Source organism: Equus quagga, chromosome 10 (genome assembly GCF_021613505.1).
Source record: "Equus quagga isolate Etosha38 chromosome 10, UCLA_HA_Equagga_1.0, whole genome shotgun sequence".
Lineage (NCBI taxonomy): Eukaryota > Metazoa > Chordata > Mammalia > Perissodactyla > Equidae > Equus > Equus quagga.
The window spans coordinates 89,222,203-89,233,726 of NC_060276.1; the positions used below are offsets into that span (position 1 = coordinate 89,222,203).

The 11,524-nt window shown below is 45.9% G+C and overlaps 1 protein-coding gene across 4 annotated transcripts in view; it reads left to right on the forward strand.

Moving 5' to 3' along the window:
• The window catches only part of CASK (calcium/calmodulin dependent serine protein kinase), a 368,709-nt gene extending 362,857 nt beyond the window's left edge, over window positions 1-5,852 (forward strand). For all 4 annotated transcript variants that reach the window (XM_046673193.1, XM_046673194.1, XM_046673195.1 and 1 more), the window contains 2 exons: window positions 319-402; window positions 3,843-5,852. In XM_046673193.1, coding sequence (XP_046529149.1) covers window positions 319-402; window positions 3,843-4,019 — 261 coding nt within the window. In that variant the 3' untranslated portion in view covers window positions 4,020-5,852. The remainder of the gene's footprint in view (window positions 1-318; window positions 403-3,842) is intronic.
• Window positions 5,853-11,524: the final 5,672 nt, after the last annotated feature.

The following is an 11,524-nucleotide window of genomic DNA, read 5'->3' on the forward strand; positions in this document are numbered from 1 at the left end:
CAGGCGACAATTAACAACCAGGTTTAAATGAACATTAACCAACATAATCAGTGTTAACTTTTCTAAAGAAAAATAAGTCAGATTAATTCGTGAGATTCCTAAGAAAAATGTCCAGTTTGTCACCTTTTTTTTGCTGATGGCTGTTGTCCGCCCTTTGGAAGAAAAGGAGTAATATAAGTTATTTATAAAGTTGGTAGATTTAATAATACCTTGCCAAAAATTTGAATCGAGGGCGTTTTCAGTTGTGTGATTTTTCATAGATTTATTTGAAAGTTTGATTAGTTGTTTCTTAAGTCTCAATATTTTTTTTTTACACAGGCGCTGAAGGTCCTAAGAACTGCAGAGTTCGCTCCTTTTGTTGTTTTTATTGCTGCACCAACTATTACTCCAGGTTTAAATGAGGTGAGAGTCATTCAGTTTTTCCCCAAATAAGCACACCCTGTTTTAAGGATCCATTTGTGTTGTGTATTCCAGACCAAAGCCCCTTCTTGTTAAGACAACTTAATGAAGCTCTGCTTTGTTTTTGATGCTGGCCGTTAAGATTTCCCAAGCTTGAGGCCCCCTTTCAGCATTAGGAATTAAACAACATAGAGAGGTGTGGCTCTTCCCGGGTAAGAGTCATTAGGCAACTTTAAACCTTAATCCCCATCACGGTCAGCCTGTGGCTTTATCAAGCAGTCTCCTTTCCAGGGGGCCTCCCGCTCCTCTCCTCAGAGGGACTATGCTAAGAAAGAGGCGGCCCCCAGGCGCAGCTTCGAGCCAAGGATTGCTTTGCCTGAAGAGAACTCTAGGAATCCATGACCCTGGCTGAGTCCAGGTTCCCCTAGGCAGCCTCTGGAGTGGAACCCACGCAGAATTTCTCTCCAGGCCCCTGGAGACTACCAAGAAATGAGCTCTGTCCCCTTCCTGGCCAACTCAGGTCAGCAGCTGCCACAGAGATGGCGCCTGCGAGGGTTGGCTGCACCATCTCCTAGCAGGCTGACTTAGAAGGTAGTTATCATGAGTCTGGTAAGTGTTTCTCTGTTGTAGGGTCATTCTTAAGAGGAGACTCCTACACAAACTTATGCTGAAGACCGTTACTTCTACAGGGTCTAGAAACCACCAGAGGGCTCTTGGCTCTGTTCAGTAAACTCAGCCAAGCCTATGACAGTAAAATCAAGACTCATAAATTTTCACTCTGTGTACCCTTAAGGAAGATTGAGTATTTAGATTTCTTTGTTACTCATATTTTCAGTCATTATTTTTTATTTCATTTGCAAAAGGGTATTCCTTTGTAAATTGTCTTTTCCCGTCTTGTTTAGTACACAAACATGTTTGAAACTCCACATTGTGGTTAGCTCTTATCCTTTGGTTGCCATGTATTTTTCTTGAATTATCATCTTTGCTTTGTTTTTGTTTTTGTTTGCCTGTTTTCCTGCCCTTTTACTAATTTTCCATAGCTGCCAAAATGGTGCAGAAAATTGCCTGTAAGTACCAGCTAGGAGGTGATGAAATACAGCCTTGTTTCCTTTCATAGATTTAGAATGTAGACATTCTGTTCCCACAAATCCTTGCTTTTGCTGTTAGAATAGAGGCATTTTGTTTTCACTGAGTTAAGTCCTGCTCACGTGTGAGTCCGGCCCACAGACAAGCTGTTGTCGAGGAGGAAAGTGACAAATACAGCTTCATCTTATACGATCCTTAAGAGGGAACTTAATTTTTCTGTAAAGAGAACTGCGTTGAAAATGTGATGCTTTCAGCCATAAATTTTCTTGAATGTTTTCATCAGCCCAGCTTTCTGAGCAAATCGTAAACTCTGCTAGTGGTTTCTGAAGCCCAGGACTCTATGTTGCAGTTGAATCCCCTAGCCCCGAGAGTGACATGGTGGGAACCGTTCCTTCTCATACTGCTAGGAAGCACTCCTGTCTTTGGGTGAATGCGTTTCCTAAGATGGGGCTTTTGCATTGTGTTTATTGTAAAGTAAAGCCACAGTGAAAATACTATGCTTTTTAAGTGCGAGCAGAAAGTGTGTTGATAGGACCTTAGAAGGTGATTATTGACTGAAGTCTTATCTACACTGGAGCAGTTAACCTAACATCCAAAGCATGCCATGTCCTTTGAAATTCTGGTAGAAGATGACAAAACAGGTAGGACACTGTCCTTTCACAGTGTCCTGATAGAAAAGATTGAGTTCCCAACCTCCCTGTTGTCTGTCCATCCCCACTGCAGTGCCGTGATGGAATTGATCAAGTGTCATTATTTCCCTTCAGATCCTCTTTCCAGAAAGTTGCACCCACAGGCTGAGGCTCATCAAGAAGGGTCTCTTATAAATAACAGATGGGCCTCAGAGAAGAGGAGGGCCCCTAAGCCAGCGCCGGGTGCCACGGCTCCCCGTCCCTGAAGGCACTGCATCTTTTCACTTTTCTGGAGCTCTGTCTCTGTCGTCATGGACCCATTTCCTAGTAGAATTGTTCTGGCTCTTGATTATAGATTTAACACTCATCAAATCCTGTAATGGCCAGTATTAGCCAAGTGCTTGTTCTTTCAGTACCGTTTATTAAGCACTTACTTTGTATAAGGCACAATGCCCAGTGCTGGGCACAGTGTGATGACAGGGCACTCGAGACAAGTTTACGCTCTAGTTGGGGAGAGAGATACTAATCAGATAAACAGGTATTCAGTTGTATCCATATATATATTTAAGACTCAGCCCAACAGCGCACCTATGTAGTGCTGTGGGGGGGGGCGTTAATCTGACTTACAGAGTTCCCTGGGTTCACATTTGAGCTTATGCATTGGAAGTTCAGCGTAATAAGATCTGACCAGTGAAAATGCAGAGGCAGCCTTTGTGGTGACTCATAAGAGATCCCTTGTCTTGAAAGAGCTGCCATCCTGAAGCTAAAGTCAGACTCCATGACAAAGTAGGGGCCCTGAATTCCCTCCTCCTGTGGGCTCACCCTGGCGAGGGCTCTCAAAATGGGTAGCAAGCTATGGAAGTTGAGAGAAAGTTCTTTACTGCAGCAGAGCTCCCTAGAGTTCCGCAGCTGCTTTTCCTTCAGAGGCTTTTCCATTAGAGATGCAGCTACTTAGGAACAGTGACATTCGTCTGGCCATTTCCAGTGCAGACCAATGTGAGGGATTCATCAGATGCCATTGCCGCTGTGTCTGGGAAATGACCTTATTTCATCCATTATTTGTAGCATCCAAAAAGCTTTTGCCTCTGGCACCTGCTGCTATTGAGTGGGGGCCATTATATGTAATTGAATTCCTGGAACATGTTGAACCTCTAAGTAGAAAAGGGAAAAATACAACTTAATTTGTTGTCCAGAGGCAGGGGCTTCTTGGTGCAAATGCAGCTGGGCTCTGGGGCCCGGCCGAGTGAGTGCAGCCTGAGGGAAGGGGTGCAGGGCTCTGACCTTGCCCCGAAGCCAGAACGGGAGAGCGGGAGAGGCCCGGCAGGCAGGCCTGGGTGAGAGGAATGAGGGCAGAACTGCCTGGGCCATACCCGTCAGTCCCTGGACTGACCCAGGCACCGCTAGGCCTGGTGGGGCTGTGTGTTTGCTGGAGAGTGTCTGTTTTCTCTGGTCCGTTCAGTTTGGCGTGGAGCCCCCTGTTGCATGGTGAGCAGTCCCGGTTGGAAGCAGTAGTTCTGTAACCCCGCCATCCCAAGGACCGTCGTCTCCTCTGTCACAAAGCAGACTTGGCCTCATGCCCAGATGTGGCACGTCAGGGTCTGGCCTTGCCTGTTTCTGACACTGGGACAAACAGAACCGTGAAAAGAGAAAGAACCCAGCTGACTTCTCTCTTCTCTTTGCTTTTCCCTTCTCCCATGCCCACCCCATCTCCTCCCCATCCCCATTTAGGATGAATCTCTTCAGCGTCTGCAGAAGGAGTCTGATATCTTACAGAGAACATACGCACACTACTTCGATCTCACAATTATCAACAATGAAATCGATGAGACAATCAGACATCTGGAGGAAGCCGTCGAGCTCGTGTGCACAGCCCCGCAGTGGGTCCCCGTCTCCTGGGTCTATTAGGCCCCGCCCCAGATATCTGACGCAGACCTGGGAGCCACCTCATCCATGGAAAAGCCTCTTTGTTATCGGCCTTGTGTCAGCAGGTCGTGGTCCCTAGAGACTACCTAGTTGTAGTGTGACCTACATTTATAATTATTGTCATGTCCGAATAGATAGGAGGAGAAAAACAATTACACACTAATTTAAAGAGACAGTATCTTTTTTAATCAGTTCTCCTAAACTTTAATAAAATGTATCTTTAAATGTATGTATTATTCAATCCTTTGGAATGTTATATTTTTGGAAATCATAGCTTTTTATTTCCAAGGCCCCTAAAAACTGCACAAAATAGATGCTGCTTTCTATAATCTATTTTAATAATAATAAACAATGATTCTGTTACCTTGACTGGGGGTGGAACACTACATTCTTTTTAGAGTCTGATTTTATGGATTGGAATATCTTTCTTTCCTTTATTTATTTGAAATAATCAGTCTAGTGATTACAAAACAGTCATAAATTTTTAAAGGCCTTTTTTCTCTCTTTTTTTTTTTTAGAATAGTATTTTTTTTAAGTCCTTTATGTAACATCCAGATAATGTGATACTGTCTCTTTGAAGCACCCTGTAAACCTTGTAGAGATTTGAACTTGGGTCTTGACTCTTAATGCATGTGGACAGTCGCGAGCGTTTATGCTGTCGGTGTGTCTGTGTTGGACAAAACAGTCTGTAATCTACAGCAAAGTACATTCCGTTCACGGGGCACACCCAGGGGAATAAGAATAAAATGCTATTATGACTAAGTTGTAAACCTATGCACATCCCTTGCATTTCGGGCAACTTTATAAAAAAAAAAAGAAGAAACTGATTTTTATTAATAATAATCATGTAGTGAAATGTGTTTGTAATTTTGTCTCAATTTAATTTGTTGTAAGGTGGGAGGGGGAATTGCTGGTTTCACCATTTCAGATCTGTGTTGTCTGAGAGTATTAACGTTTTAATTAAGCAAAGAAATGAGGATTTTTAATATGTATGTAATTGTTTTAAAGTACCCATTTTAAGAGAATATACTGTGCAATGAAGAAACCAGTTTAGGCATTTGCTATAAACTGAATTATTCCAAAAGAATAATCTATAACAGCCCTGTAAATTCCTTTAAAATGATAACTAACAGGACAGTTTGACCAATTTTTTTTTAAATATACTTCCTTTTATGTGTTCAATAATTAAATGCCTTTGGGTCCTTCATTTCATTATAGATTTGTTCAGGTTTACGAGCCGATAATCTTTTAGATTTATAATCCATTAGATGCTCATTGAACCATCGAAGGCCCAGGAGTGACTATCAGTTGGCAGAAAAACAAAATACCCTGCCAGAGCACAGCTCAGACCACGCCTGGCTCCCAGAGTGCAGTGCGCCCGAGGGCCACCAATGTACTGGAGGCCATCTGTGGTTTCTCCTTCCTCTTGCTATATCCCTTGGCACAGGAGAATCATCTTTCCTTGTTGCTTAGAGACATTAACCATCTCATCACCCTTCCATGAGGTCACATTCTTCCAATGCAGGAGATTCAGACTGGGGGTTTTCTGACTCTGCCAGAGGTCAGTGGAAGGTTTTTCATTAGTGTGTCAGGGTGTGAAGTGGTTCTATTAACCTGTGATCCTTGAAAAAATACCGTTGTGTTTGCTTCTTGTCGGTTAGAAGGCCTCATTGCTTCGTGCCTTGGCAGGGTGTGCAGGGGTGTGTCCTGAGCTGACCTGCTCCTCTTGAAGAGCCACACAGAGAAGGCATCTGTACTCCTTTCACGGTGTCACCCTCCCCTCCCACCTCCTCTTATTAAACGATGCTGATTTTTTCTCTGATGTTGTCCTTTGTCAGTGACCAGATGAGTCTGCAACTTACTAACAAGGTGTTGAGTGAACTGCTTCTGTTGGGGCCCCACAGCAGGGTGACCAAACCACCAAACCGGAGACACCCTGGATGGAGAGAGAAACCCCAAGCATTGTTTAGGGCTGTGTTAGGATTGATTTAAATCTAACTGATGCCAAGGCCAGCCAGTCATTCCTGTAATGGTTCTGGGCTCTTCTCAGTGTCAAAGTGCCCGTTCTACCTCTTTTCCAATGAAGCACAAAGAAGGCTACAACTCACACATGGGGAACGGAAGCTCCCTCCCTCTGGTAGAAACCCCCACACCCCTACTTGCCCTTTGAGACCAAATCTCCAGAGATGCTGAGGATGCCTGTCTTAAGCCTTCCGCCATGCTGATAAAGGAGGATCAAGCAGAGGAAGAGAAAAGCTATGCCGCGGTGAATACCCACGGCCCCAGGATTGAGGAGCATTGTAGCGTTCATCCTCATCCCCGTCGCTTTGTGCGTCCTCAGAGAAGCACACAGGCATCCGTTGTGCGGATGGCAAAATTCCTGTGCCCAGAACTCCTTCTGACTTCTCAAAGAGGTCATCTGTTCCATTCCACTAATACACGTCTTCTCTAAGCAGTGTCTTTATGACCTAGCAGAAAATACTTAAATTTCTGAATTCAGAGTAATTTCGGTACATTGCTGCTGCCGCTCCGTTACAATTGTCCACTAAGCAATCAGAGAAAATTGCCAGAAAGCTTCTTTACTGCTTCCATTCCATCTGCAAAACCATTTGTTTTCCTTTTAAAGACCAGAGCAAATGATTAGATTATCAAATCTTATCCCAGGTCGACTGAGCCATATCCTGAGGGCTCTCTCCCCACCCCAGCCTCACTACCTACAGCCAAAAACAAGGTGTTTTTAGCATGTTTAATTATTTGTTAAAAAGAAGGAATGTCCTGATTAATCACAAGGCAGTACTTCGCACATGCAGCATATTCATTTTTAACACTAAAAAGGAAAATATCACTCAATTCATCTGGAAGTTTCCCAGTGTCAAGATAATATGGTAGCTTTTTAAAATGCAATTAAATGTATCTCCTGTCAGGTGAGACGGTTTAAAATATTTCCTCAGCGAGGAAAAGAAAGAAGTGGCCTACTTCTTGCTGTTTGCATTCAGAAAGCATCCTCTGAGCCCATCCTCGGTGGCAGAATGGCTGAAGGTGTCTCAAAGCCCTCACCGTGTGAAGGATGCAGCAAAGGCTCCTCTTCCCCGGGTTCCAGTCCATCTCACGCTGCTGCGGCCAGCCGGTCAGGCCTGGATTCCTTGCCACGAGTATCCCTTTAAGGCCTTTGAGCTTATTACTGCAGAGGAGGGTTTTTGTTTGTTTTGAAATCGCTTGTAGTTATCTGTTCGTTAAGGCTTCAGGCTCATTCCTTGAAAAAGTTTAATCAGTTGAGCCACCCTCGAGGAAATGACACTGGAAATGCCCACAGTGGACACTGCCCCTTAAGGACAGGCAGCCCAAAGCAAATCGTCATCTCCCACTCGTGGGTTGTCCTTTTCTTTGGTTCAGGTCAGTCTCTTAACTTGGGGCAAAGAGAACGTGCTGCTAAAGCTAGCAAGAACATTTCTTGATTAATCAATTCTTAATTATAACTTCTGGTCCCATGCTGTCTCCTTGGAAAGAGGTGAAGGCACCTTGCAATCCACATTCCAAAATAAGCCCCTCACGTCCTCATCCCTCCTCCTCGTTTCCTCTGACCAAACTGGTGCGTGTGTGTGTGCGCGCGCGCGCGCGCGCGTGCACGTGTGTTGGGGGGTGGGGGAGGGGTTTGATTGTCCAGAATTGAACACAGCCTCCGAATTCCATCCTCTTTACAAGGGCTTACGATACTGAGGCTGATGACGGCATGTCGTGGCCTAAAGGTCCCTGAGCGCTTTTCTCTTGTTCTGCGCCTCTAATTAATTCTTAGATATTTGGCTTCTCCCTGCAGCTTACAGAAGGGCTACAAGCGTGAATCATTTCATTTGGTAGAACTTTTCCTTTTCTTACCCCTTTAGAAGTAAGGTTTTCCTCTCCAGTTGGTGTCTTCGGTTACAGGACTGTCCCCACAGGACTTAATGCTTGATTGGCTTGGCCCACGCTCTCTTAGCAGTTGGCCATCAACCTGGAATAATTGGAAGTCTCAGGTCTTCCAACTTAGTGGGTGAAGTGTAGCTGTGACACGCATCCAGGAGGTGGAAGAAAGGGAGAAGACGACTGTTCACCAGTCCACATCCCTTTCACCTGGTATTTTCTCTGCCACTCTTGTGCTACAGACGGTAGGCAGAGCCAGCCCACAGAGCGAGGAGGAGGAGGCAGGCCATGCCAACTCTAGGACGAGCACTGCCAAGTCTTAGCTCTCGAGGGGATAGGAGAATCCAGAACTCCCACCACCTCTCACCTGACCCTCCATCAACTCTTTTGAACCTGTGCAAATGGACGGAGCAAAAGAAAATGGAAAGAGAGATGTGTCACCACACGGAGACCTCATTTCTGGCCCCAAGCACAACTCCATATCTATGTATATATGCTCAGAAATTCGGAACCATGCTGCCACTTACGTGTTACCTCCTTTCTCTCTGGCACTTGACCAAGGGAACATGCTGGTGTTCTCACCAATGGAGGCCTGGGGGTGACCATCTTGGGACCCAGACGACGTGCAGTCTCTTAGAAGGAGTTCTGCTTGGGTATAGAAACAGGTGTTCCTCCACAGTGAGTGGCCCCACCTGTCTTTGTTTTGTTTTGTTTTGTTTTGAAGAGACCAAGAATTGGGGGAAGTGACTTCCAGTCTCAGCTGTGTCCTGGCATGGCCCCCATGCAGGTGGGCGGGAGGCTGCGAGGGCAACAGGCAGGGTCACTGATGCGAAGGCCACACAGTCCTCTCCTGCTGAGACCACAGCATCACGTTTAACTGCAATGCGGGCGCGTCGCCATTCAAACTCAGTTCTGGGGTTGTTTTGCTTAAAGTTTTGCCAACGTGTTCTTTTTCCTGTATGTATAATTGCCTTTTTATAAAAGGTTTTGAAGTATTGTCTCAGTGATAAAAAGAGAGCGATGTGAACGGTTGTTGTATATTTCACCGTACCCAATTGTAAGTATTTGCGGGGTCCAGAAAGCCTTAGCGGGCAAGAGCATTTGTGCAGGAGGTGTCCTTCGACACCCAGGAGGTGAAGGGATCAGAAAGGTTCGGATTCTTTGTAAATGTCCCGCTTTTCTTTCTCTCTGTGTGTATCTATTTACATGCCTTAGCACACGCCCTCCCGCCCTGATCCCTTTGCCCTGTCACCAGAACAACCAGGACGCTGGTGCACTGCCAGGCCAGTACAAGTCGATGGAACCCTAATCCATTCTCTCTTGTGTGACAGGGGAAGAAGAGAAACTCCATAGTATTCTTTGTAGAAAATACATACCTGTAGGATGCTGTGTAATGGGAAACCATAGAATTGGGCTTTTGTCATTTCAAAGTTGGAGAAATGTATGAATAAAATGTATAAAACACGAAAAGGCAGTTGTCTCCTCAGATTGCAGGCCAAACCGCTTGGGAACCAACCACACAAGGATTAGAGGGACAGGGTTAGGCCTTGCAGACCTTCCCACAAGGCCAGGGGCAGAGGGCATCCCTCAGAGGAGGAGCGTCTGAGGCTCCCAGGGTCCGCCCGGGCAGTCTGTGTCTTCAGCCTGGCTGGTATGGACTGTGTCTCAAGAGCAGTTCAAGCTCAGTTGCTTGCATTGGAATGCAGATTTAAAATAGCTTCAGGTTTAAAAGAAGAGAAAAAAATCCAAGTTGTGACAGCCCCTAGAAATAAAAGTCTAAATTGATCGGAGTGGTGTGGGCTCCCCGCATGGAAAGCTTGTCCCTTATTTGACATATGCAAGAAAGCCTCAGGAGGAAGCCCACCGCCCTTGCTGTTGGGTGGTCTGCTTTAAGTCTCTGCCTGGAGTCTGGGATGTGGCCCCTGGCATGCCTCAGTGACCTACTTTACACCTCCCTTCCCTGCCCTTGCCCTAGGCTCTGCCCAAGCAAAGAAGCATGGCGCCTTCAGACACCCACACTTACTGTGTCCAAAAGCACACACCCCCAGAAACAGCCCGTGCCGAATGTGCTCACATGGCTCACGCTAAGAAGACCCATGTTAAGGAAATATAAACCAGGAATGATTATTTGCTATACTCAAACTTCACCTGACAAAAAATACAGAGAAGAGTCCAGATCACATTCAGACCCAAGACATCGAGCCCCTGGCCTTTTGATTAGGGAATCCCAGGTCATCTTTCTGCAGACTTCTTACCCTCCGTGCACAGAGGACCAAAAGCATAAAGCTACCATTAAGCTTATTTTCTGCACTTCGTGGCGTTGAAAATACATCCAACATGTCAATATTAAGCTGGTGGAAATGAAGAGAGACATGTATTTCTGTGTTTTTCCCAGTTTACTGTAATATGATATGCTGAATAAATACCACTGGGTGTCACTCCGTGAACTGTGGCAGCGAAGACTGGGGATCCGCCAAGAGAACGCAAGATTGGTGAGGGGTAGGAAACAGTGACCTTGAGTTCAAGGTCATCAAAGGTAGTGACCTTGAGTATCCTGAGTGTAGCTAGCCCCCTAAGGGACAATGTAGTAGTGCAAGCTGGCAACCTAGCCAAAGGCAAGGAGTGTTCCAGGAAAGAATGCTCCAGAAGGTGGCATCTGACTTTATCAACGAATGAGCTCATAGACATGGGGCCTGCAGACACCCTCTGTCGGGGGTCCTGCACCCACCGCACCTCCCCCGCTTAGCCTTTCAGGGCTGATGCCCAGAAATGGTTTTGCCGTAGACATTCTTACGCTCCATCACTAGAAGCTTCAAGCTACTGCCATGGCCCTCTTCACGTCTCAGAAGGCAGCTTTATCTGACCCTCCCCTTGGCCACTTGCCCTGCAGAGGATCTGGCTCCCTTCTGCCACCAGAGTGGTCTGATGGACACCTTGAGAGGGGACAGCCTGTTGGGCCCTCGCATGTGGCTCCAGGCCCTCAAGATGGTAAACTGAGGCTGGACATGGGGAAATCAAGACCATGCACGAGGCTGGTGGTGGAGGTTCGGCCACACAAATCAACAGCTTATCACAGAATTTCCCCTAGAACTTTCTGGGGTGGTGGAAATGTTCCATTTCTTGCCTGGGGTGATGGTTACATAGGTATATGCAATTGTCAGAACACATCAAACTGAGCGGCTAAGATGTGTGCATTTGATTGTGTGTAAAATATACCTGAGTTTTACAAACAAGAAAAAGGAAAAACCATATGATCATCTTCACAGCTGCCAAAGAAAACATTTGACAAAACCCAACACCCAGTTCTAATTTTAAAACAAACAAAAACTCTTAAAAACGAGGTAGAGGGGCCCGCCCGGTAGCTCAGCGGTTAAGTTCACACACTCTGCTTCTCGGTGGCCTGGGGTTCGCCAGTTCGGATCCCGGGTGTGGACATGGCACCACTTGGCAAGCTATGCTGTGGTAGGCATCCCACATATAAAGCAGAGGAGGATGGGCACGGATGTTAGCTCAGGGCCAGTCTTCCTCAGCAAAAAGAGGAGGATTGGCAGCAGTTAGCTCAGGACTAATCTTCCTCAAAAAAAAAAATT